Below are 24,950 nucleotides of genomic sequence, written 5' to 3' on the forward strand. Positions count from 1 at the left end.
GGGTGGGGATCGGGGCCGAGGCGGGAGTGGGGGTCACGGGATCGGGGGTCGGGATGGGGGCCGGGCTCGGTCCCGGGACGGGCCCGCTCCGCTCCCGGTGTGGCGGCGGGGCCGGCAGGGGGCGCTGTGCGGCGGGGCGGGGCCGGGGCCAGGCCGGGGCTCGGAGTGAGGCCGGGATCGGGGCGGGGCCGGGCCGGGGCTCCGGGCGCCGCGGCGGGGCCATGAAGGACTGCGAGTACCGGCAGATCCCGCCTGGGGCGGCGGCGCCGCCGGGCCCGGGCGCGGGTGGGTCGGCGGCCCCGGCGGGCGCCGCGGCCCCGCGGGCCGGAGCGGCGCGGCGGCCCCGCAGGAAGTGGGAGGTGTTCCCGGGCCGCAACCGCTTCTACTGCGGCGGCCGCCTCATGCTGGCGCGGCACAGCGGCGTCTTCGCCCTCACGCTCGGCCTCATCCTGGCCACCAGCGGCCTCTTCTTCGCCTTCGAGTGAGTCTGGGCCCGGCGGGCTCGGGGCCCCTCCGCCGCGGCACCGGGATCCCGGAGCCGTGCGGTCTCCGTGCCTTGGGGCTGCTTGTCCCCCCCTTAAGGCCTGCCTTTGAGGCAGCCAGGGTTAGCTGGCATCCCACGCTGGCCCGTGCTGGGAGGGAGGTGGGCTGGGGGTCACCTTCCCCGTGGCATCCCCGCTGTCCCTCCTCCCCGCTGCCCGCCGAGCCCTTCCCCGCGGTGCGGCCCCAGACCCCCTTTGCAGGTAGTCACTGCCCCACCACCTGTGCCCCGGTGTTTATGCGGAACAGGGGTCGTTCTGCGCCTTGTTTGCTCAGTCTGGCCCCAGGAAGGGGTTTAATGTCCCTCTAGGATGCCCCTCTAGCCTGTAAATACAGCCCCCAAGTCTCCCCTTTTGCTCCCAAGAAGAGAATTGGTCCGAAATTGCACCCGGGAAACCCCCAAGGCTCGTGGGCTTTGTCCACCGCTGGGATCTAGGCATAGTGTTTCTTCTAAATGTTGAAATCATTCGGGGTCCCCCCTCGAGGGTCTGCACTGGAGCTCGGCCCCCCTTGTGCAGCAGAGTCTGGGGAAGAGGAAGCTGCATCTCCCCAGTCCCCTTTCCTTGGAAAGCTGGTCCAGGGAAGCTCCCTGCTCCTGCAGCCTGAGGGAGGGGAGAGCCAGGAGCATCATGGTGTGTCCTGTGCTGCCATGGGGAGCTGGGGAAGGAGCACCCTGCGTTCCTGACACCTTGGAGGGTTCTGGTGTACTGCCTCCGTATCTGTCCCGGGAGGGATGGGAGCCGCTTTTCCCTGGAGCGGGGGGCCACGCCTGCCTTTGGATCATGGCGTTATCCTTGCAAGTCTCGGAGTAAAGCTGCCCAAGCCTGCTGGTGGGGAGATGAAAGTACTTGATCGGATTAGAGGTTCTGAGAAGTCAGATGAGCTGAAAGGGACAGGCAGCTGCAGGAAGCAGGCACAGCATCCCGTTGGAAAACCCCTTTCTCAGCATCATCCGTGCCCTGACTGCTCTCTGCCAGGTCGGGGACTGACGGGCAGCTCAGCACAGTAAGGGCTTTGTGTGGCCAGGCAGAGCACACAGGACATCTGCTCTGCCTCCCTTCTTGTCGAGTCACTCTCTCGTGCTTGAAGATGCCCTGGGGCTCTCCCAAGTTGTTATTTTAGCAGGATGCTTCTGTTGCACGGGCTCCAGTTTGCTGGGTGTACAGCAAATACATCTTGTCTGTGTCTGTATTTCATGGTTTCTGTTGGAAAACCTGACAGAGGGTGTCCAGAGCAGCTGGGTCTGCCCCATCCCTGGAAATGCCCAAGGCCAGGCTGGACACTGGGGCTTGGAGCAGCTGGGACAGTGGAAGGTGTCCCTGCCCATTTGGGGATTCTATGATTTCTGTGATTTCTTGTTTCCTAGTGGGGCAGAGTGGGCTCTGGAGGTTCTCTCAGGAAAGGGCTGACAACAAGCTCACATCTCTCACTTCACAGACCTTTCTGTCGCTGACTGAGGGGCTCAGGCTTGGACTGAAGGGGTCTTGTTGCTTGGTGGGTGCTTTGTTCTGGACAGCTGAGCTGGGGGATGAAACAAAAGTTCCCAGCTCACCTGCTGCCTGCAGCCCTCTGGACTGGGGCAGCCCATCCTGTGCTGGTTCTGGGTGCTGATCAGTCCTCTGCAGGAGGGGACAGTGGCTTTGTGTGTGCAGGGCTGTGTCCTCTGCTGTCCTCAGCTGCTGCCTGCAGGTAACAGACCTGCCCTGGTGTGGGGTGTGATCACACCAGTCCCCATTTCTGCAAAAACAGCCCCAGGTCGGCTGCTGAGCCCTCTACCCTGTGATAGGTCGTGGTGTGATGTCCCAGCTGACAGCGGGCCTGTGCAAAGATTGATAACAATTCCATTTTATTTATCTTTTCACAGCTGCCCCTTCCTTGCCAGTCACCTGACCCTGGCCATCCCCATCATCGCCGCCATCCTCTTCTTCTTTGTCATCAGCTGCCTGCTCCAGACAAGTTTCAGAGACCCAGGAATCCTGCCCAGAGCTACCCCCAGTGAGGCTGCAGACCTGGAGAAGCAAATTGGTGAGAGCTCCGATCCCTCTCCTGTGTTTGACTCTGTGTGTGTCCATGCACCTTCCAGGCTCAATGAGGCCCCTTTTTTGGCTCTTGGCTCCTTAAGGTTTGTCCAGGGGGGAGAAAAATCAAGAGTATCAGATTGTGAGGCTTGACAGTGCTTACCAGTCGTGATGAGAGGTGCAACAAGCTCACAGCAGGTAGTGCCTCAGAGAGGAATCTGCAGAGCAACTCAGGTGCTTTTTGCTGCTGTTCAGTCCCAGCACTTTCCCAGGCAGCAGAGTTGAAGGATAATTAATGCTTTTTGATATTGCCATTGAGCCTGCTGTGCTGGAAGGTGTTCTTTAGAGTAGGCTGATGTTTGTCCTCTTCTAAAAACTGCTCTGTCATGCTGGTTTGGGGACAGCTAAGGAGGTGTTTGCATCTAGGAGCCGAGGACCTCGCTGATGTGACAGGTTGGAGCAAATGCTTTAGCAAAGCTGATGTGAGACAGCTTGAATCTGTCCCACTGAAGACAGATGCAAGGCAGTAATTCTACATCTGACTTTAAAAATGGTTTTTAAATATCCCCAGAGTGGTGATCCATGTTTCTATTTATAAGGGCCTAAAGCAGTAGTCTGGCTGCAGATGCTGCCTGATGTGCCAGCTGTTACTGTTAATATAATCCACTTACCATCCTCTTAACATGCTCACTGTTGCATCAGTATTTTCAAAGAATTCCTCACCGTTGGAAAAGTACTTTTTTAGGAGTGACTAAAAGGAATAACCCCCAAAACTGCAAACATGATACCAGGGGGGTTTCCAGCTATTGCTGTGTACAGGAACAGTCTCCAGCCCCCAGGGAATAAAGGAGTGCCAGCACACAGAGATGTAACTTACAGTGCCCCTAAAAATCCTCAGTTCAAACCTGGAGGAGGAGGAGGAATCCTCTTGTGCTACGAACACAAACATGTCAAATTCCAGGGAATCTACTGGAGCACTTGAGGCCTGCTGCTGTCCTTCCCCACAGTGATGGAGGCGACTCCCTGCAGGCTGGGAGTGCTGCAGCTGTGGGGTGACAGGCTGTGTGCTGGCAGTGGCAGGGATGCTCCTGTGGCAGAGCCACACATGCCTTCACAGCCAGGCTGCCTGTTGTGACCTGCTGGACACACAGAGACCAGCTGGTGTTTCTGGGCTGCTGCTTTACTCTCACTATTTGTAAATTCCTTGACATTCCACAGCACTGGGCACTTACTGCTTCCTCTTGGCATCCCAGCAGCATCGCCACTGAACAAAGACAGGCCATAAATAATGCTGGAGCTGACTGGAGCTCTTGGCGGCCCACCCTGCAACAAATCCTGTCTTGTGTTCTGTTAAAGCCAGGAGAGCGTGTGCCAACCCCTGCCCCAGCTGGGGGTGACACAGGGGTGGCACAGGGGTGTGAGTGTCCCTCCTTGTCCCTGCAGAAAGTATGGGCAGCTCCACGTACCGTCCCCCGGCCCGCACCATGGAGGTGGTGATCAACAAGTACGTGGTGAAGCTCAAGTACTGCTACACCTGCAAGATGTTCCGGCCACCGCGCACCTCCCACTGCAGCGTCTGCGACAACTGCGTGGGTGAGCGGGGCTGGGGGAAGCTGGGCAGTAAACAGGATATCCTAAGCTGGAAGAGACCTACAGGCATCCCTGATCCAGCTCCTGGCCCTGCCCAGACATCCCAACAATCCCACCCTGGGCATCCCTGGCAGCTCTGGCAGCCTCAGGGCTGTGCCCATTCCCTGGGGAGCCTGGGCAGTGCCAGCACCCTCTGGGGGGAGAACCTTGTCTCAGTATCCAGCCTAACCCTCCCCTGACACAGCTCCAGCCATTCCCTCTGGTCCTGTCACTTGTGTTCCTGGACAGATTGCTTTTTGCTTCTCCTGAAGGATTATAAAACAAGATACTGCATGGTCTGTCTCCTTTGTATTTAAATTGAAAGCAGCACTAGTGCAGTGGCTCAGGGCAAGGGGCAGCACAGCCAAGACTCCATGGCTCTGTTTTCCCTGGATTTGGGAGGAGGGTTCTGTAAAATGCAGTGCAGGCCTCCACAAAGACAAGGTTTGCTGCAGGCTCCTCATTGTGTGTGGCCAGGCTGTCCCCAGGCTGGTACAGACACCATGGAAACTTCGTGCCTCTGCACTGCTGCAGAGAGGTTCTACCCTCGGGGTGCAGGGGGAAGATGGGTTTGTAGCTCCTCATTTTGGGGGGCTGAGCATGGTCTGCTCCATGCTGGGTGTGAGGTGGCAGGAGCCCTCCTCACCTCGAGCCTTTGTTCCAGAGAGATTCGATCACCACTGCCCCTGGGTGGGCAACTGCGTGGGCAAGCGCAACTACCGCTACTTCTATGCCTTCATCCTGTCCCTGTCCTTCCTCACCGCCTTCATCTTCGCCTGCGTCGTCACCCACCTCACCCTGCGTAAGTCCCAGCCGGGAGGGGCTGTGCTTCCAGCACGGCTCTGGGTCCCTGCTCCCGTGGGACACAGCATGGGAAGGGTCTGCAGGGGTTACACCAGGTGAGGGGTTAAAGGGTCCCATGAGGCCTTCACCTCGCTGCAGAGTGGCTTTGGGAGCTGGGGATGGGATTTGCTTCCCCAGAGCAGATGAGCTGCTGATGCATCCCCCTTACCCTGGCAGGGAAGGTGACTTTCCCATCAGCTCCAAATCTCCTGGAGCCATGTCCATGCACTGACATTCCTGCAGCGTTCCAGACTGCGGATGTTCCTCAAGCATACAGATCCACACGGCCCACGGGGATGGAGTTCTGGCTGAAGGGGCAGGGCTGCCTGCTGGGATGCCATTCCTTGTTCTGTCTTGCTTTACAGGTGCTCAGAGGGATGGGTTCCTGGCCACTCTGAAGACAACCCCTGCGAGATATCCTTCTGCTGGCAGCAGCTGCTTGGGGTGCCCAGCACCGCTAATCACTGACAGAGAGGGGCCAGCAGCTCTTTGTAGGTCACCCTGGTGTTCTTTCCCCAAATTAATTTAGTCCCCTGGCTACCTGGGACTAAGGGTGGGTTGTTTCCCAGTTTGTTTGCAGGTTTAGGTGGAAAGGGAAGAGCTGGAGCAGGCTGTGCCTTGGAGGATCCCTGCAAACCAGCTCGGGGAATGGGAAGCTTGCCCAAACCTCCCCAGACAATCCTCTGCCTCTCCTTGCGGGATGATTTTGTTCCTTGAGACTTCCTTGACTTCTGTTTCACTGTGCTGGAGCTGGTGATTTGTTTTTTCTCTGTCTGGTCCATTTTGGGCCTCTCAGGTTTTCACACTTACTTAGTCGCCTCCAACCTGACGACGAATGAAGATGTAAGTACCTGGATGCCTGTCCTGCTGCCAGGCTGCCCATGACCCATCCTGAGCAGTTTTCAGGGCATTCTTGGCTGCCTCAGTGCAGTTTCACTGCCTGTGACAACCCAGTGCAGAGCACACAGCCTGTGCCCACGGCTGCACTTTCAGGTGGCTGAGTTAGAACCATCACACGTTTGTTTTTTCCAGTCTGTTTGTGGCTTCTCTTAAAATTAGAAGTTGTGAGATTAAAAAAGGAAGGCTGGCCCAGGGGAGTATTTGGGTGTGAGCTTGGTCATCTGAATTCAGTATCCCATGTAACCACGGGTTTCCTCTGAGACCCTGGGCCAGTCCCTTTGTGTCTGGCAGTTCCTCATCTCTAATTAGCAAACAATGTGCAGACATCTGATGAGATTTACCTTCAAATCTGGGGTGTGCACAGGCTTCAAGGACCAAATGAGTGCACTGAGTGGGGCAGATTGTATGGAAAAGCAGGATCTGTCTGATCCTCAGAATCAAAATTTGCCCTTCTGGCCAGAAGTACCTGTAATCCTCGCTGGGAGCTTCCAGCACTGAAAGAGGTGTGTTTGCATCCCTTTTGGTTTTGCTTTTTCCCTTTTCCCCTCCACCTTACATTGAGAGGCTTGGCAGAACTGCTCAGGGCTGTGTGAGTAAAGCTTACAGTTTGTACCCCAGCACTGGGAGCACCAGTGGCCCGTGGCTCCAGCCTTGTGCTGCAGCTGGGGAGAGGAAGTTAAAGAGCAGGAAATGTGCTGGTGAAGGTGCTGGTGCTGGTTGAATGCAGCCTGAGGCAGCTGTGGCATCTGCCCACCCCCTGTGCCACAGCCGGTTTCGCAGCAGAGCTGGGGCAGCTGCTGGGCTGGGGACAGAGGAGCCTCTGGGCTGGGAATCCCCTCGCTGTTTGTGCAGCCTGAGGGACCAGGAGCCCTGCTCTGATGGGTGCCAGCCTTGGAGACCACGAGGGGAGCAGGGGGACGGGGTGGCATGGCAGATGGTGACAGTGCAGCACGGGGAGGGCACGGCTTGGGAGCTCTGCAGCTGCAGGACTGCACTTCAGCAGAGGCAGCACGTGGCTGCTTGTGCCTGTAGGTGTTCTCCCTCTGCTCTGGGGCAAACCTTCCAGCCCTGCAAGGATCCACTGTCATGTCACTGTCTGCTCTCCCATCCTTCCCCTCCTAATCTCTGTCCATCCCTTTCAGATCAAAGGGTCCTGGTCAAACAAGAGAGGCTCAGAGTTTGCCAATCCCTACAGCCATAAAAGCATCCTCACAAACTGCTGTGCAGTGCTGTGTGGACCATTCCATCCCAGGTAAGAGCCCGTGGCCTCCAAGCACTGGGAGTTGCATCCTGCTGTGGGAGAGGAACCTTGGGAAGGACAGGTCTGTCATGGGCCACGGCGGCACGAACACGTATGCTCTGATGGGGAGAGGAAAGCTTCCCACTCTGCAGAGAAAGGCTGGAGGTGGATGAGTAGGACATGAACTGTGTTGGAACTGGGTAAATTTGGGTCAGTTGTAGTTGTTTTGTGGAACTTGAAGATAAGACAAATCCTGCAGTTGGGTAAAGGGAAGAACAGCACCCAGGACTTGGCAGCAGATGGTCGGTCCAGTACAGACACTTCTTGTCCCCATGGCAAGGGTTGCAATGAGGTGATCTTTAAGGTCCCTTTGCCCCAAACCATTCCATGATTCTGTGATTCTTGGCACATTTTTGCTCCTGTTCTCTGAGGCTTGAGCCTCTGGCAAACAGCCAAGGGAGGTCCCTACCAGTGCAGAGACCCTGGGCTTCAGCAGCACTGAGCTCACCAGGGGTGCTCAGTGTCCCCCAGCAAAGTCTCCTCCCTGGCTGGGGGTGTCCCTGAGCACAGGACAGTTGCAGCTTCCTCACAAGATGGGGCAGTTGGGCAGAGTCAGGTCCTGCTCTGCTCCTCACAAGATGGGGCAGTTGGGCACATCCCCAGCCTGTCCTGGGGATGTGGGATCCCTGGAGGATCCAGGCTGGAGTCCTGAAGCAGCTCGGTGGTGCTAGCTCCTGTAACAGCAGCAGAGTAAAGTGTGGTTTATATTTTGTATCAGGCCTTGCTCTCTCAAGTGTCCCCAGGCTTTGTGGTGGCTTCAGAGGTGCCAAAATGCAATGGTGCTATTCAGAGCTGGTCAATCTGTGCATTCAGGGAGCCAGGCTGGGAGGCTGTGGGGAGGAGAACAGCATTCTACTCCAGTTTGTTCCTTTTCATGGTGGTTTCATGTTGTGAAGTCCTTTAGCCAGTTCCCCTTTTGGTTTGTGGTGGCCCAGAGCTCCCTGTGGCTCGGGGTGGCCTGTGGCTCATGTGCTGGGCAGGAACCCTGTGCTCCAGCTTCCTGCCTGTGCTGTGCTCAGCAGCTCCTGGGAGAGGAGCCTTCCCTGTGGCCTCTGAGCTCCCAGCGTCAGTCTTTGTTCCCTGAACTGCTCTTCCCTTCCTGTTTTCCAGTTTGATAGACAGAAGAGGATTTATCCAGCCAGATATCGCGACCCCATCCAGTCCCAAGAGTGAAATCCCTTCCCTCGGAGCCAAAACTGACACCAGCATGGTAGGAGGCATTCCCTAGCAGTGCTGTGATGTTCCCAGTGCCTGCTGTGCCTGCACCTTGCTCCAGCCAGAACCTTCCCCTGTCACATCCCTGGCCTCAGGAGGGACAGCCCTGGGACCCAGAGCTGTCAAAGACTCGAGCCATGTGTTGCCTTATTTTTTTTTTTACGTTTATTTATTACTTTTTTGTACATTTGTTTCACTGTGATGTGGCCTGTCAGGGGTTTGGCCTGACAGAGCCCAACAGCTTGTGGGACCCTTGGACTCGTGCTGGGAACAGGGGGTCCCCAGGAGTGCCCACACCCCTGAGCTCCAGGACATTGCTGATTCCTGCTGGGAATGAGATGGGCCAAGGCTGAGAGGTGGGCACTCACAGATGATTCCCACTCGGGGCTGGGCTGGAGGTGTCACCTCCCTGGTGTCCCTGTTAGCTCCATCAACACACCCTGCTCTCCTGGGCTCACCTGGAAGGGCTGTTCTGGCTCTCAGGCTGGAGCAGCTTCCCCTTTCCAGGAGCAGCCGTGCCTTGCTAAGTTGGGCTGTTCAGCTGGGAGGACTCTGGCTCCCAGCCAGAGGCAATGAGGATGTCCTGGGTGATCCCTGCTGATCTGTTTTCTGGCTGGGGCTGTGTTTTGGCCCTGCCAGTTGGTCAGACACATTTTGCAGCAAGGACACGAATCAGGGGACCCTCCTCTAATGGGGAGGAAGAACCACCCTGTGCTCTGTGACTCTCAGGAGATGCAGGTCACGAGGCTGCAGGGGTCAGGTTTGGGAGCTGGAGCTTCCCAGGATTGTGTCCTGTCTGTGGGAGACCAAAAGGCAGCAGAAAAGTGTGAATTCCTGAGGGTCACACACTTCCCAGGTGGGGTTTCACAAGGAAGCAGTGCTGGTCTCTGATAAGCTCGTGGTATGCTCTTGGTTTGGGTTTCTGAACAGCAGTGTCCCCAGGGCTGTCTCCAGTGCCCTGGGAGCCCTTCCAACTGCTCATCCTTGAGCAGTACACTGCACCCAGGCAGCCAGCTCTGTGTCCCTGGGGCGAAGGCAGAGTCACAAACCTTGTAGCAATACTTGAATCGTGTTACTAAAAGCTGCTGGATTTTTTTGCACAATTGGTAGGACTGTTTTCTACGCAGAACGTTTTCTGTCCTGTGCAGGGAGCACTGTGCACGTTGGCACCAGGGCAGAGGCTCACAGTGCCGAGCTGCCTGTCAGGTTTCCTTGGATCAGACAAACCAGTTTCAACCTCGGGCAGGGGCAGCACATTTTGGGGGGCAGCCCAGCCCCCCTGAGTTCACCAGCATCCTGCTTTGTACTCTGCAAGTGCCTGTGCCAGGGGGATGGCAGAGGAGCAGTGAGGAGGGAGTTAGCAGGGGCCAGACTCCTTCCTGTTTTTATTTAAACCAGTTTCCTTTGTTACTCAATAAAATTCTATTTTGAAAGAGTTAACTGCTTGGATGATTATTTTCCTCCTTGGAGACAGAAGAGGGCAGGTGTGTCCCGGTGTTTGGCATCCCTCAGGTGCCAGCTGGACTCTCTTAGGCTCAGGCCTCACCTGGAAACTCCTGGAAGCTCCTGCTGGGAAGGATGAGCAGCAGCTGACGCTGCTGAGACTTGCTGGAGTGAAGGGAATTTGCTGTGCCACATTTCCAGGCTGGGCAGGGGCTCATCCCCTCCCCGCTGTTGTCACCTCAGTGTCCTGGCCCCAGCTGGGCTCTGTGCTCCCAGCTGTGCCAGCCCCTCTGGCCCCGTGGCAGGTGTGAGGTTCATAACCTCTGGTGTCTTCCCCAGGAGGATGCCTGCCAGGACTTTGCCATTTCCTGCACAGCCTGATGGGATTTGCCCCTCCTCGGATGTTTGCCCTGATTTCTGAGGGCTGGCTGGTAAGAAAGTGCTTCCTTCTCCCTCTCACCCACTCCAGCCACCCATCTCTCTCCACTGCATTACAGCTCTGGCCTCAGAGCCCATCAACCCCAGCTCTGCTGGCACCCACGTGCTCCATCCATCCCACCAAATCCCACCGGCACGGGGGCATGGGGCCAGGGCTGTGGGGGTGAGGGGGCACCTGAAGGCTTGCCAGAAGAGGAGGGCTTTGGTTTCCCTGGCTTTGTTCTGGGCTGGAGCCACCTGGCCTGCATGGGAACGTGGTGGGACATGTGTGGCCGGGGGTGGCAGAGGGCTCTGCAGCCTGGGGCTGGCTGGAGCCCAGCCTGCCGTGCCTGTGCGAGGAAACCCCAGCCAAGGAGCAGTTCGGTGTTTGGAGGGAGCTGTGGCCCCTGGGGCAGGTCTGGACCCCCATCCCTGACCCGTTCTGTGGCTTAGGTGATCCCTCTGGCCCCTCTGCCCGTTTTCCTCTCTGCAACACACAGTTCCTCCTCCTGTTACCAGGGTAAGTTCCTTCAGGGCACGTTGGGATGGGATGTGTCACCTGTGGGCCGTGAGCCGCCCCTCTGCCCCCTTCCTGCAGCCCCCCATGAGCTCCTGAGCCTCGGGGCAGGGATGGAGCCCCCTCCTCCCTCCGGCCCAGCCTGGTCCCACTCTACCGGCGAGCCTGGATGCTCGCCCTGCTCCCGCTGCTCCCCAGCTCCTCTGTTTCTGCCACTAATGCTCTCCTTTTATCTTCCTCCCCTCTCCTCTCCCTCGCTCCGGGCGGATCCAGCGCCACGAGCCGCAGCAGCCTGAGCCTCTCGTGGGGCATCCACGGGAGCCGAGCCCACAGCCATGACCACCTCGAGTGCCTCTGCTCGCCAGGGCTGTGCCACCCTCCCTCCCCCGGAGCTTGGGCAGCGGCCGCAGCTCGGAAAAGCTTTTCCAGCCCTGCTCCGGGGGCCGGGCCGGGCCGGGCCCCCGGCTCGGAGCTCAAAGCCATACAGCCACCGCGACAACCAGAGTAATTCCCGTAGTCCTGCTGTGCCCTGTCCACACGGACCCCGGGGCCACTGAGGGTTCCCCGTGGCCACCGGCTGGATGCTTGGTGACGGTGTCTCCCCACCGTCGGTGCTGGAATGTTGTGGTTGGCGACCCAACGGGATTTTGGAAAGAGCAGGATCTCTCCAGAGCATTTACAGCCAAGCCCGGGGCACCAGCGCCAAACCCTCCCAGCCCCTCCAAGCCGTGTCTGTGTGCGAGAGGACTTTCCTGATGGGAATTCGTACCTGGTCAGTTCATCCCTGCAACCCCCGGGCCAGCTCCCCCTGCCAGCCTCATCCCAGCACGGCTCTGGTTTTAGGGGAAGGGGCTCCAGCCCCGCAGCACCTTGAGCAGCCTCCCCTGGACTGAGAGCTGAGAGGAGCAGCCAGGCCTGCCCCAGCCCTGTAGGATTCACCGTCTGTTTATGTCTTTTACTTTTGTAACAAAATGAAAGTTTCTCCTATTTACTGTACTCTGGTGTCTGCCTCTGCTCCGCGGGTGGAGGGGAACGGCTCCTGCCTGGGCAGGCCCGAGCAGAGCCAGGGGAAGCCACCAAGGGCTGGCACCGCTGTGCCATCAGCCGTGGGGATGGGAGCCAGGAGCTTCCCAAACAGTGGCACACTTTGGGGCTGGTCTCAGCCATCCGCGGTTCTGCACCCTCCTGTGCAGCGGGAAGGACCAAGCCAGGCTGGGAAGGAGCAGTGGGCAGTGCCCGCAGGACCCGGGGCACCGTGAGCACCCTTCGAAAAATGCGTTGTCCACTGATGTTTTGGGAGCTGGCGGCGTCCCCACAGCCAGGGGGAGCAGCAGGGCTGGGCAGGGTGGCTAGACGGGCTCTGAGCATCGTTCCAGTGCCGCTGGGAATAGCCACGAGCATCCTCTGCCTGCTGCTAGCGCCCAGCCCACGCCTGCCCTCGGCTTGCGGGGCTGGAGACGTGCCCCGGTCAGGGCAGCGTCCCCGCGGCTGGGGTGGACTGGGTGCCCCTCTCGCCGGGATGACCACAGAACCACAGAATGGTTTGGGACGCCCCTCCTGGCGCTGTCCTCTGGCCTTTGGGGCACCCACGGGTGCTCTCTGCGGTGATGGTGCAGCCGAGCTCCTTCACACCCCTGCCCTGGGATCTGGGCTCTACCCTTCACCCACCGCTGCTGGCCACGGGACCGGCGGAGCAGAGCGTCCCTGAGCCTCCTCTCTGCCAAAATTTGGCAGCAGCTCAGCCCCTTTGGCAGAGGCTGCCTCAGATGCCATCCCCACCCCGCTCATGTCCTTGCTGGGCAAGGGGGATCCCACCGGGGCCTCCCCACAATTAGAGAGTCCAAATGCAGGGTGGGGCAGGATCGTCCTGGGCAGGCTGGGAGTCCTTCACCAGGGCTGGGGACTGCAGACCCCAAACCCAAATTATGGTTTTGCTGCCCGAAGGAATGTGAGCTCAGACTAACCCACCCAGGGATTCCTGCCTGAGGTTTTCCCCTGGGGGGGTGGTGGGTTTTGTGCCCGATGGAAGTTCTTGGAGGGTCTCTATGGGTCTGGTTTGTGTGCTGGGCAGAGGGTGGAAGACAGGCCGTGGTCTCCTGCTCACCATTCCTTTGGGAAGCGCCTTTTCCCGACCCCGGGGGCACAATCTGCTCCCTCAGGATCAGCTCACCTGGGGAAGGAGCTACAATTGCTGCATGTGGCCCTCGGGGTGCCGTGGAGGGGCTGTGGGGACCTTGGTGGGGCTGGACACCCTCACGCTGCTGCCACAAGAGCCTCTTGATGGCACCCCGGGCACCCTAAAACCCAGCGCGTGTCAGGGGCTCGGCCGGGAAGGGGTGAACGGCCCTGAATCCCTTTTTCCTGAATTCCAGTGTGCAGAGGGGGTGATGTGAAGGCTGGAGGTGTTTTCCTGGGCTTGAAGCGGTTGGGAAAAGCATCCTTACGGCTTTCCTGCGTCCTCCATCCCAGCAGGGTCCGCCGGGGCGGTGCGGGAGCTGAGCGAGGCGCGGGGATCCCGGGGCGCTCCCGGCCGGGTGTTGGCAGGCAGGAACAAAGCAGCGAGTCAGGCTCACGGAAAGAATCACAACGCCCCTTTTCGCCTTGGCCCGGAGCCGCCCGCCCCACCCTGCCCTTCCCGCACGCTCCCGCACGGAGATAAGGCCGGGAGCGGGGCCGGGGCTGCGCCAGCGCCCGGCGTGTGGCAACAAGCTCCGAGTGAAACTCAGCGCAAGGCGCAGCTCAGATCCCTATCGGGCACTGCGCTGCCGCCGCGGCCCACGGCCAGCCCGGAACAACCGAAAACCGACAAAAAGCGAACGCTAAAACACCTCTTTTACAGCTTGAGAGATGCGAAACGCGCCCGGTGGGACGGGGGAAGGCAGCCCCGGGACGCGGCTGGTGGGGATGGGGTTTCCCCTCGCTCCTCCCACCACGGGGACTTTGGGGGGGTCCCACCGTGCGGCGGCTCAAAAGCGAGGGCTAACTGTGCCCCGCTTTTTGGGACGGCCCCTCCCGCGGCGCCGGGGAGAGGTGTGGAGCCTCTGCCTCGGTTTCCACACCTGTGGGAATAAATACCCGCCCGTCAAGCCCTCGCAATTACTGCCGAGGCAATCACCATATTAAAAACGACATTGATACGACTTTTTCTGGGGGGAGGAACCCATTTTTACGAGCGGCCACACCCCGTGGCCCATTTCTCCAGGGGGGGAAGAGCCGAGCGCTGCCGTGTGTCCCCCCCAAAGGACAGCGCAGCGCCTGTCGCCCTCCCCAGCGCTCTCAGCAGCGCAATGGGCGTTTCCCGGGTGCCGGGGCGGGCGTCGGCTCTGGGGAGAGCCCCGAGGCATCTACGGGTGCCGCACCCACGGGGAGGGCAGGGCGTTGGCCGCCCCCCTCGCCCCCTCCCCAGCGCCCGCCGCCCGCGGGCGATGATTCACCGCGATTTTCCTTTTAAGGCCGCGCTCGGCGGGGAGGAAGCAGAGGAGGAGGAGGAGGAGGAGGAGGACACTCCTTGGACCTGGCTGGCTCCTCCTGCTCTCGCTCGAGGCTCCGACGCGCAGCCAAAAGCGAATCCCGGCGGCAGCGCTCGGCAGAGGCTCCGACGGCTCCCGGCCCCGCTGCTCGCCCAAGCGTCCACCCCGCGCCCGCGTCCCAGCCATGGCAAGAAACCACCAAGTGCAGAAGGCCAAGCTGGCCGAGCAGGCTGAGCGCTACGAGGACATGGCAGACTTCATGAAGGCTGTGGTGGAGCACGGGGACGAGCTGTCCAACGAGGAGCGCAACCTCCTCTCAGTCGCCTACAAGAACGTGGTGGGCTGCCAGCGCTCGGCCTGGAGGGTCATCTCCAGCATCGAGCACAAAACCGAGGAGGGTGACGACAAAGCACAGGTGGTGAACGAGTACCGGGAGAAGGTGGAGCAGGAGCTGAACGCCGTCTGCAACAACGTGCTGGGCTTGCTGGACAAGTATCTCATCAAGAAGGACAGCGATACCGAGAGCAAGGTCTTCTACCTGAAGATGAAGGGTGACTACTTCCGATACCTGGCTGAGGTGGCCAGCGGGGACGACCGCCTGTCGACGATAGAGAAGGCCCAGGAGGCCTACCAAGAGGCCATGGACATCAGCAAAAAGGAGATGCAGCCCACGAACCCCATCCGCCTGGGGCTGGCCCTCAACTTCTCCGTGTTCCACTACGAGATCGCCAACGCCCCTGAGCAGGCCATCTCCCTGGCCAAGACCACCTTCGATGAGGCCATGGGTGACCTGCACACGCTCAGCGAAGACTCCTACAAGGACAGCACCCTCATCATGCAGCTGCTCAGGGACAACCTCACGCTATGGACAGCCGAGTGCGCCGGCGAAGACGGCGGCGAGGCTGGCGAAGAGCCCAAGAACTGAGCGTCCCCTGCCGAGCCGGGGACCGGCCCCACCTGCCCCGCTCCAGACCCTTCGGCATCTCTTCGTGGTTTTTTTTTTTTTTTTGGTGTTTTTTTTTTTTTGTTTGTTTTTTTTTTTTTTTTTTTGGTTGTCGTTTTTTTTGTGGTGTTTTTTTGTTTTTTTGGTTGGTTTTGGTGGGGAGGAGTCTCAGCTCCCCCCAGCCTGGATACCGGGAGTGGGGGTGGTTTTGGCAGGGCCCCTCGCTCCCTCTCCCCCATCCTCTGCTCTGGGGAGGGGGAAAAGAGGGAGAGGGGGTGCCTCTGTCCCGGAGAGCTGCCAGCCCCCAACTATTTAACATTTTTTTGTGGGGGGCGTCCAGTCTGGCTTGTGCCAGCTCCAAACCCCCTGTCCCAGAGGGCTGGAGCAGTGACAGGAGGAGGTGAGGGGCTGGGACGGGGCGAGGGGGGGGTCCAGGCAGCCCCCCCATTCCGGGAGGGGGTCGTGTGTTGCCAAAGCCTCTGTGCTCCAATAAACCTTCTCCTGCACCTCTGCTCTCGTCTGCCTCGTCTCTCCCTGCGCACAGGTCCGGGCAGCTCCGGGCGCCCGCCTCGCCTCCCTCTCATCCCAGGGGTGGGAGCAGCCAGGCCCCCAGCACTGGCTGCTCTCGGTGCCCCCAGCCCCACAGCAGGGTCTTGGGGTGAGATGCGGCACATGGAAGGGCTCAGGGGTCTGTGCATCCATGGGATGGGAGTTTTGGCAGCCCCAAGCAGGGCTGGCTGCTCCACAAGGTGCTCAAGGGTCCCCAAGTGTCTGACCCAGCCCTGTTAATACAAACCCAGAGTTCCCCAAAACCTGCCACTGACACCCCTGTGTGGGTCCCCAGGTCCTCCCCCATGGTGTCTCTAATTCCAAGGAGGAAAATCCACAAAAGCTGCATCAGCAGCGACACAGGGGCAGCCCTGGGCTGTCAGCGGGGTGGGGACATCCCTCTCAAGGTGCCGACGCGCTGGGACAGGTGAAAGCTCAGCATTTCTGGCCCTGGCATGGGGCCACGGGAAGGGCGCAGCTCCCTCCCCCTTCCCCCCACCAGCGCGTTTCAACATGAAAAATAATTACAATAAAATACAGTCACGGCACCCTGGGCTATGAGCTCAGCAGAGCCAGCAGGGCCGGGCAGGAGCCCTTTGATGGGAAGCACTGGGATGCCAGCAGGAAACGCGCTGTGACTCAGGACGTGCTGCCCTGCTGCATGGGGACGGGGGGACACACCAGTCCTGAGCCCTGGTGTGGCCAGATCCCAGCCCATGGAGTGCCGGGAAATTGGGGGAATAAGGCACAAGCAGGGATGTGACCCCCTTGGTGCATGCAGGAATTGTGGGGTGGAATCGCTGGGGAGCGAGGGGCTGGCCTGGGATGTAACGAGGGCTCTGCTGCGGGAGGCTGGGCTGCACAAAGCAGCACCTGCTCCCCCTGGATGGGACACCTGGAGCAGATCCCAGCAAAGGGGATGAACCTCCGTGAGTCCCCTGGCCCTCCCCAGCCCCATCACGACACTCCTGGTGCTGCCCTGTCCCCCCAGCAGCTCCAAGGGGTCCCCAGAGGTGTCAGGGCTGGTCCTAGGGAGAGCCCACTGAGGGACCCCAAAGCTTGGCCTCCACCTGGCCTCAAGCACTCCCAGCCTGGGAACAGCCCCAGACCTGTAATTACCCAGAGCGGGGCGGCCAACGGGAAAAACGAGCTGAGGGCTTGCGCTGGCCCCGACCCCACGGCCTGGGGACACCCGGACTGGTTAAACTGGAGAGTGGCAGGCTGGAGCTGACAGTGCTGGTGCCCAGGAAGGGATAACTGGGGGTATCTGTCCATCCCTGGGGCTGTGGGTTCCCCCTGGCTTCCCAGGAGTTAACTGATTTCAACAGCTCCCGAAATTGCAGCGTGGCTGGGCCATGTGGGAGGATGGTGCTCCCCGCTCCCAGCCGGTCCAGCAGCTTTTCCAGGCTGGGAAGGAGGAGGCCCTGGATCCCCAGGACACTCCTGTGAGAGGGTTGTGCTGCTGGGGAGTTCTCTGGGGTCCTTCTGTCCCCCTGCTTCACATAGGATGGTGGGACCCAGGTAAAGACCAGGGAGGCATCGGGACCTCGATCCCCATCCTGGTCCTTGTCCGGTGGTTGTGGAATGCTCGCAGCATCCCAGAAGGGGCATCCAGAAAAGCTCTCAAATAAATCAGTTTAAGTGACTTAAATACCCTTAGAGCAGAGGGACTGCGTGCCCAGGGCCAAGGAGTGTCCCCCACTCCCCCAGCAGGGCCCTGGCACAGCCCCTACACAGGGGCTGGTAGCCATGGGGAAAACTGGTCTGTGAGGGCGAACAGGGATGTTCTGCTGCCTGCAAAAGGCTCTGCCATCCTGAGTGGGAGCTGCAGGACCCACAGCCCTGCCTGTCCTTGTCACCAGCTCTCCCAGCCTCCCCCCAGGGCTTTGTGCCCAGGGCTGGGGCTGGCCGGCTCCTGGCTGAGGCACCACTGGTCTGGGCACCCAGACATGGGGTGTCCATCGCCCCGGCCTCGGGCAGCCTCCTGCCAGGCTGGCACCAGTGCCTGCTCTGTTTTTGGAGAGGTTTTTTTATCCCCATTAGAAAGCACCACTTGATGGGGAAACTCAGCTTTTGAGCAGGAGCTCCGTGAGGGAGCTGGAAATGAGGGCTGGAACCTGGGAGGGGGCCCAGGAAAGCTCAGTCCCGTGGCTGTGATTGGTGCTCAAATCCCTCCATCCCCAAAACGCCACCCTCGGGTTCAGTCCCACGGTCGGGGTGGGCTCAGCAGGTAGGACCAGCTCGGCAGAAAGCCGGGCCCCCTCCCAGGGATGTGCCTCGGTTGGGGTGACTCATCCTGGCCCTTGGCCTTGCCGATTGCTCAAGGCAGCGACAGCAGCCAAAGTGTCACCTCCCCAGGCCCGGGAGGCTTGCCGTGTCCCCTCCCAGCCGGGGGGTGTGGGGTGCAGGGGCTGCCTTTCATCCTGCATTTCACACCAGGGGCTCCAGCCTTCCCTGCCCTTTCCCAGGTCACCCTGGGCAGGAGCAGAATTGTCCCCTCCGGGCTGTGGGTCCCAGTTCAGCCCCAGACTCATCTGTGAGAAGCTCCTTGGTGCAAAACCACTGCAGTTTTGTGGCTGAAGCTCTCTGAGACCTGAGCGTTTCCTGGCTGGAACACAGCAGAGGATCCATGGCCTGAGCTGAGCGGTTTCCATCCCAAGGCTGAGGCTGCAGATATCCAGGGCAAATAAAAAAGCCAAAAAGCCACAAAAGCTTTGATGGCTCTTGCATAACTCAGCCTGACCTGACCATACCTTTTAAGCCACCAAATCTCTCAAAGCCATGAAAAAGCCACTAGAAAATTAATATTTTTATGATCCCAGCTCCCACCCCTTCACAGCAACTACAGAGCTCCAAAACAACCAGGACAAGGCCACGAGCCACGGGCGAGGATGGGATTTCAGCTCAGTTATGGTTAGATTGGCTTCCAGAGCTTCAGCACTGAAATCCAGCCAGGAATACCCAGGGAAATTCCTGGGCTCCAGGAAGAGCTGAGGCACTGGCAGCACACTGGGATTTGACTTTGATATCTGAAATCTCAGTTTCATTGGGAAGGGGTCTGGGTGAAGCACAAGCATTGTGTGTCTGCATCCTCCTCTCCCTGAGCTCCTCCTTGTCTCCAAATCCTGGCCACAGATTTGGGAGGTGTGGGAAAAATTCATTTTAATTCTGTGCCCAGCTGCCCAAGACCCCATTCGCATTCAGATCCATCAAGGATCCAGTCTCCAATCCCTCTGCCAAGGGCCAAACTGTCCTGTGAGAAAATCCTGTTGTATTTTATGCAAGATCTTGGGCAAGAGGCGATGCTGAGTCTGCAGAGATCTGGGATCGGGAGTCGCGCCCGCTCCCATCCCGTGTAGAGCTGCCGGGAGGCACCGGAGGCTCCCTGATGTGGACACCCCACTTGTCACCCCCAGCTCTCCCGATGCATGCCCCGGCTGCTGCCTGGAGCAGGGATCAGAGCAGGGATCAGAGCAGGGAGCTCACGAGGCTCAGAGCACCGGCAGCTGCAGCAGCACAGCCAGCGGGAATGACAGGGACAGGAGGGGAAGCCCCAGGATCTGAGACATGGAGAAAGCCAGGCCAGAAGAAGGAAGGTGGATGAGGACACCCAAGGCTGCTCCTGGGAAAGGCCCAAGATGCAAACCACGAGCTGAGTCACACAGGGGCTTTCTTAACCCAGCGCCTCCAAAAGCTGAGCTGGCATTGTGCGCGCTGTGCTGCTCCAGCCCCCGATCCCTGCAGGAGCAGCAGCAGGGCCCTGCCTGCTGTCCCTGGCCCTCCAGGCAGAGCACAGAGGGACAGTGACAGGTCCCGGACAGCGCCACTCCCAGCGCTGGCGCCTTGGCCCCGGGCTCCGGAGCCCTCCTGGGTTTATTTGTTCAGGTTCAGCAAACTCCGAAGATGAAAGTGAGACCAAGGAGTGTTTTATTAAGAAAGACTCCATCATTATTTCTAAGAAAAAGAAAAACAAACATCCTTCTGTCCTTGAGACGGTGTGGAGGCGCCCTGCCCTGGATTCTGCTTGGAGCACGGGGCCCCGTGCACGCTCCTCCTGCAGCACTCCCAGGACTGGTGCCTCGACTCTCACTGCACCTGAGGCAGCTCCAGCTGATTTTTCTTTCTCTGGATCTGTCTTGCTCATGATGGAGACCTTATCTCTCTTTTCCTCACTCTCCCTGCCTTCTCTGGTTCAATCTCTCTGTTCCTAGGGGAAGATCCTCAGCCACCTCCCTTCTGCCAAAGCCCTGCTCTGGGCAGCAGGCCTGAAGCTCGGGAGGTCAAACCCACCCAGAGAGGGTCCAGACTCTGCCTGGAAAGGCTTTCAGTTGCTCTGAGTCACAGCTGAAGCTCCGGGTAGGAAAAGGAGAGGTGTCAAAACAGAGGAGCCAGGGAAGGGCGTGTCACAGATCCATCACCTCCTCTTCCACAGCTTTCTCCTGAGATTGCACATACTTCTCCTGCACTGCCAGGGTGCTGATAACGCAGTAATTAAGGAAAACGAGGGGCTGGGCTCAAACACTCCCTTCTGCAGTAGCTCTGAAGTTCCCATCAAGGAACCAGCCCAGCCTCACATTAGCCCGAAGGCCATCGGGAAGAGGCAGCATCACCTGAGTTCTGGCTCTGCCTGATCCCAGGCCTGACAAGTCCAGGAGAATCAATTGTATGGTTTAAAGGATAGAACCCACCCAAGGGAGGGTGAGAGAGGGGAAAGTTGTCAAAAGGTTCCTGACACGTTCACGGTATCAATTCCCAACCTTTGGTGAGGATAAGCGTCTGCCCCGGGCTGGGCTGAGCACACCCCACTCCCCATGTGTGTCACCCACCAGATGATGAAACTGGGCCTGCAAATTCCAGCCTTTGTCCCCCAGGGAGAGAAATTAAACTCAGCACCAGAGAGGATACGAAGAGAAGTGGAAGTCAGCCCCCACAGCTGCCGACATCAGCGCCTCCAGGCTCCGGTGCTCCTGGTCCCCGAAGGAATATCCATTGGCTTTGTCCACGGCCTGCATCACCTGCCTCATGCTCTCCTTGTCCTGGGAGGAAGGAGCTCACTGGCACCTGCTCCTTCCCCACAGGCAGGAGCTCACACTGGCCTGTGCCTGTGCTGTGTCTCCAGGGCTCAGGGCCACCCTGACAGCGCCCGTGGCCCCAGGGACACCAACAGGGACAAACAGGGACTTGCCCTCCACCCTCTCATTCCCTTTCATCACTTTCTCCCAGCCCATTTGCCTGTGACACTTCTGCCAGCTGCCTGATTAAGGACATTTCTGGCCCTCCCTCCCCCTTCTCATTATTTGCTGCTCCCTAATTTAACAAAGTTTTAGGTGATCCTCAGCCCAGATTTGAAATGCAGGCCAGAAGAGCTGAAGGAAGGGGGCGCCTGGATTCCCCACCCCAGGACACAAGGCCGAGGTAGCCCCAAGCTCATCAGCCTTTTTCTTTCCTTTGGCTGCCACAGATAATTTACAAGTCTGGGTGTGCTTCCCTGTTTCGCAGCCCCGAGTCTCCTCACAGCTGAGGTTTCCAGCCCTGTGGCTCTGAGCAGACAAAAAGCAGCTGCTGCACATGCAGGGCTCCCTGTTCCCTCCTGCTGGGTCACCTGGACCTTGAGTGGCACGAAGGACACCAGGCTGTAGTCCTCGATCACCTCCACTAGCTTCTCGTTGAGGCGGCGGAAATTCCTGAAGAAGGGATCGGAGGCCAAATGGTCCACGAGGTAAGAGAGGTCCATGACCTCGGTGTAATAATCCAGGTTGAAAGCTGCAGGGCGACAGGGAGCTCTGAAGGCAAGCTGGAAGCTGAAGAGCACAGTGGGATCTGCAGCAGCTCCCCACCCAGCCCCATTCTCACACGGCTGATCTGCACCTGGCACGGCTCAATTCCGCAGCCCTCCCCCTCAAATTCCTCCCAGTGTCCGAGGCCAGAATGGAGCTCCGAGCCACCCTGGCTAGTGGAAGGTGTCCCTGCCCACAGCAGGGAGGCAGAAGAGCTGAGGTTCAAGGTGCCTCCCCCCCCAGAGCACGCTGTGGCTCCTGGAGTTCCCTTACCTAGCTTCCCATACTGCTCGATCAGGTCCATCTTGGACAGCACGTTGACGTGGGGCAGCTCCACGTGCAGCATGGTAGACAGCGAGGTGCAGAGCACGGAGATGAACTTCCCAGGATCTGTGCAGTAGTGGGAATCCACCAGGTGCACGGCAGCCAGCTGGGCAGCGAAGGCACAAAGGGACACACGAGGTCAGAGCTGTGACAAGCCCACGCCCTGCTCAAGGGACAGTGTGGAAGTGGCCCCAGGAGAATCTGTTCAGGCCTGACTGACCACGTGGGGAAATGACCTCCCACCTCCTACCTCCTGCACACAAAACACAGCAGCAGAGAATCTTGGACTGCTTTGGGTCAGAGGGGACCTTAAAGCTCACCTGGCCCCAGCCCTGCCATGGCAGGGACACCTCCCACTGTCCCACATTGCTCCAAGCCCTGCCCAGCCTGGCCTTGGGCACTGTCAGGGATCCAGGGGCAGCCACAGCTGCTCTGGGCACACTGTGCCAGGGCCTGCCCACCCTGCCAGGGAATAATTCCTGCCCAATATCCCATCCAGCCCTGCCCTCTGGCAGTGAAAGCCATTCCCTGTGTCCTGTCCCTCCATCCCTTGTCCCCATTCCCTCTCCAGCTCTCCTGAGCCCCTTTAGGCCCTGTCAGGCTCTCCCTGGAGCCTTCTCTGCTCCATGCTGAACACATATCCAGGTATATAAAGTGTCAATTTCACATTCCCAGCCATGGACCAGCATGGATTCAGACCCAGGAATGGGCTCTGGGAGCTCCACCAACAGCACCACAAGAAGCTTCAACCTGCAGCCGCTCCCCCTTTTCTCAGGGTTTCTCTCTCTGCAGCTAAAGTTTCCACACTTGTCTGAGCTCTGCAGGGATTCTGGGGTGGGAGCTGGGGCAGTTCCCCTCCTGAGCAGCACAGCTGTCTCTGGATGCCCAGCTCCTCACAGGAATGCCCAGGGCCCCTCGGGAGCAGCGCCTGCAGCACAGCACCTTCTGCTGGGAGAGTCCCAGTGGTTCGCACTAATAATTAATAATTACACTGACGAGCGCTGTGATTCCCTGGGTTTTGTGTGGCTGTAACAATGTGGTCCCAGACCTGGGGAAGTCACTCCAAGTCAGGACTCTGAGGCTGAGTAACAGCAGCAAAACCCAGCCAGTCTGGGGCTCCCAGGCAGAGACGGAGAGCAGGACCAGCCCTGTGAATGTCTTATTTTAGCAGCTCCAATCCCATGTCCATTTACTCCAATGAAAATAAGCTCTAATGTGCAGATTCCCAGTGACATTCCCAAGCAAATGAAGCTGCCCTTCTTGCTCAGAGCACCCAGGGTTTGCACATTCATGGTGTGGTCCCGCCGCAGAGCAAGTGCAGCGTCAGCAGCTCCGGGGCTGCTCTCACCTGCAGCTCCCGTTGTGCAAGAGCCCAGAGCACGTCCCCACGGGCTGCAGAAGGGGCTGGCATGGCCCCTGCATTCCTCAGGGCAGTGCCAAGGCTGCCAGCACACACAGAACCCCACTGTGGATGAAACACAGCTGGGCTGCGGGGAGGATCCTGCAGCACAGCAGGATGGATGCACTCCTGCCCCATCCCTGGAAGCGTTCAGGGACAGGCTGGAGTTCCCTGCTCTCGTGGAAGGTGTTCTTGCCCATGGAATGGAATGAGACAGGCTTTGAGGTCCCCTCCAACCCAAACCATTTTGGGATTTTGTGTGAAGTGTGAAGAAGGAATCTGTGTTCCTGCTCCCAGTCCCACTAAAAGCCCTGACAGGCCATTCTTTTGCCAACCTCTCCCAGCATAAAATAGGGAAAAAAATTCCCCTCTTTCCCGGATAAAGCCACTTCACATGAAAGGCCAAAAACGTCCTGAAGACAGCAGCCATGAGAACCCCCAACCCCACTCTGCCCACGGGGTGCAGAGCTCATGGGGTGCCCAGCCCATCCCTACCCTGAAATTCCACTTGGCCAGCTGGGCAAAGACGTTCTTCAGGGCCTCGTGGTGGGTGTAGAGCTCCACCTGCCCGGGGCAGTCAAAGAGCACATAGTGTCCCCGCAGGGCCTGCAGCCGGTCCCGCAGCCAGTCAGCGTTGGCCTGCAGGTACTCCATGCAGTAGAGGAGGCCCCCGTTGGGGCCCAGCCCCAGGCTGGCCATCACGTCGGGCAGGGTGACGAGCTCGCCGATGTCCAGGGCGCAGGGGCAGGGCGGCGCCTCGTTGGCAGGGTCCAGGTTCACCACGGCCACGCTGCGGCCCAGCCGCGCCAGGAACTCCTGCATGGCCTGGCAGTAGGTCGTCTTCCCGGAGCCCGGTGGCCCGATGACCACCTGGCCAAAGGCCAGCGGGCTGGCCCTGCTGCCCTCAGCCATGCTGGCTCATGGTCCTCCTGCCAGGGGCTGAGGGGGGACAGCACCTGCCGAGGGCTGATCTGCACCTGCAGGGCCCATGCACCCCCACGTACACGTACCCCTAACCCTAACCCTTCTCCCCACTTGGCCTCGAGTTTCCCTCGCGTCCCCTCTTCTTCCAGACGGCTTCATCCCCTGTTAACACCCCCTGTCCCGGTTATCCCTCCCGGTTCCCGTTTTCCCCCCCGGTTCCGGTTATCCCCCCGGTCCCGGTTATCCCTCCCCCCGTCCCGGTTATCCCTCCCCGGTTCCCGTTATCCCCCCTGGTCCCGGTTATTCCCCCGGTCCCCGTTATCCGTCCCCTGTTTCGGTTATCTCCCCCGGTCCCCGTTATCCCTCCCGGTTCCCGTTATCCCCCCCTGACCCGATTATCTCCACGGTCCCCGTTTCCCCCCGGTCCCGGTTATCTCCCCGGTCCCGGTTATCCCTTCCCGGTCCCCATTATCCCTCCCCTGTCTCGGTTATCTCCCCGGTCCCCGTTATTCCCCCGGTCCCCGTTATTTCCCCAGTCCCGGTATCCCTCCCCGGTCCCCATTATCCCTTCCCTGTCTCAGTTATCTCCCCGGTCCCCGTTATCCCCCCGGCCCCGCACGCCGCTCACCGCCGCCGGTGCCCCCGCTGTGGGTCCGGGTGGCCGCGGGCTCCGAGTGTCGCGTTCCGGGCGCGGAGCGGCCGCCGCTCCCACAGCGCCCCCTGGCGGCCAGGAGGACGCGCA

The 24,950-nt window shown here is 59.5% G+C and overlaps 3 protein-coding genes across 8 annotated transcripts; 2 read left to right on the forward strand and 1 right to left on the reverse strand.

Moving 5' to 3' along the window:
* The first annotated feature begins 221 nt into the window (after positions 1 to 221).
* ZDHHC18 (zinc finger DHHC-type palmitoyltransferase 18) lies at positions 222 to 11,818 on the forward strand. 3 transcript variants are annotated; one of them, XM_053964573.1, is made up of 10 exons: positions 222 to 481; positions 2,405 to 2,565; positions 4,002 to 4,151; positions 4,852 to 4,989; positions 5,396 to 5,444; positions 5,771 to 5,873; positions 7,073 to 7,182; positions 8,341 to 8,440; positions 10,228 to 10,319; positions 11,096 to 11,818. In XM_053964573.1, the coding sequence occupies exons 1-9, from the start codon at positions 222 to 224 to the stop codon at positions 10,267 to 10,269; spliced, it is 1,113 nt and encodes a 370-aa protein (XP_053820548.1). In that variant the 3' UTR covers positions 10,270 to 10,319; positions 11,096 to 11,818. The 3 variants fall into 3 exon arrangements, with proteins under 3 accessions (XP_053820548.1, XP_053820549.1, XP_053820551.1); XM_053964574.1 differs by lacking the exons at positions 10,228 to 10,319; positions 11,096 to 11,818 and having other exon boundaries at positions 8,341 to 9,885; XM_053964576.1 differs by lacking the exons at positions 5,771 to 5,873; positions 10,228 to 10,319; positions 11,096 to 11,818 and having other exon boundaries at positions 5,396 to 5,521; positions 8,341 to 8,427.
* Positions 11,819 to 14,332: 2,514 nt separating this feature from the next.
* Positions 14,333 to 15,741, forward strand: SFN (stratifin). The gene has a single exon (XM_053964583.1). The coding sequence runs from the start codon at positions 14,477 to 14,479 to the stop codon at positions 15,215 to 15,217; it is 741 nt and encodes a 246-aa protein (XP_053820558.1). The 5' UTR covers positions 14,333 to 14,476; the 3' UTR covers positions 15,218 to 15,741.
* A 3,953-nt stretch (positions 15,742 to 19,694) lies between these two features.
* On the reverse strand, positions 19,695 to 24,909 carry GPN2 (GPN-loop GTPase 2). Of its 4 annotated transcripts, XM_053964556.1 has the most exons (6): positions 24,837 to 24,909; positions 23,780 to 24,223; positions 21,835 to 21,991; positions 21,387 to 21,547; positions 20,690 to 20,820; positions 19,695 to 20,260 (listed from the first exon to the last, which is right to left on the reverse strand). In XM_053964556.1, exons 2-6 carry the CDS (start codon positions 24,194 to 24,196, stop codon positions 20,188 to 20,190), a joined length of 939 nt encoding a protein of 312 aa, XP_053820531.1. In that variant the 5' UTR covers positions 24,197 to 24,223; positions 24,837 to 24,909; the 3' UTR covers positions 19,695 to 20,187. The 4 variants fall into 4 exon arrangements, with proteins under 4 accessions (XP_053820531.1, XP_053820532.1, XP_053820533.1 ...); XM_053964557.1 differs by lacking the exon at positions 24,837 to 24,909 and having other exon boundaries at positions 21,393 to 21,547; positions 23,780 to 24,346; XM_053964558.1 differs by lacking the exon at positions 24,837 to 24,909 and having other exon boundaries at positions 21,435 to 21,547; positions 23,780 to 24,345.
* Positions 24,910 to 24,950: the final 41 nt, after the last annotated feature.

This window comes from Vidua chalybeata, chromosome 25 (genome assembly GCF_026979565.1).
Source record: "Vidua chalybeata isolate OUT-0048 chromosome 25, bVidCha1 merged haplotype, whole genome shotgun sequence".
Classification (NCBI taxonomy): Eukaryota; Metazoa; Chordata; class Aves; order Passeriformes; family Viduidae; genus Vidua; species Vidua chalybeata.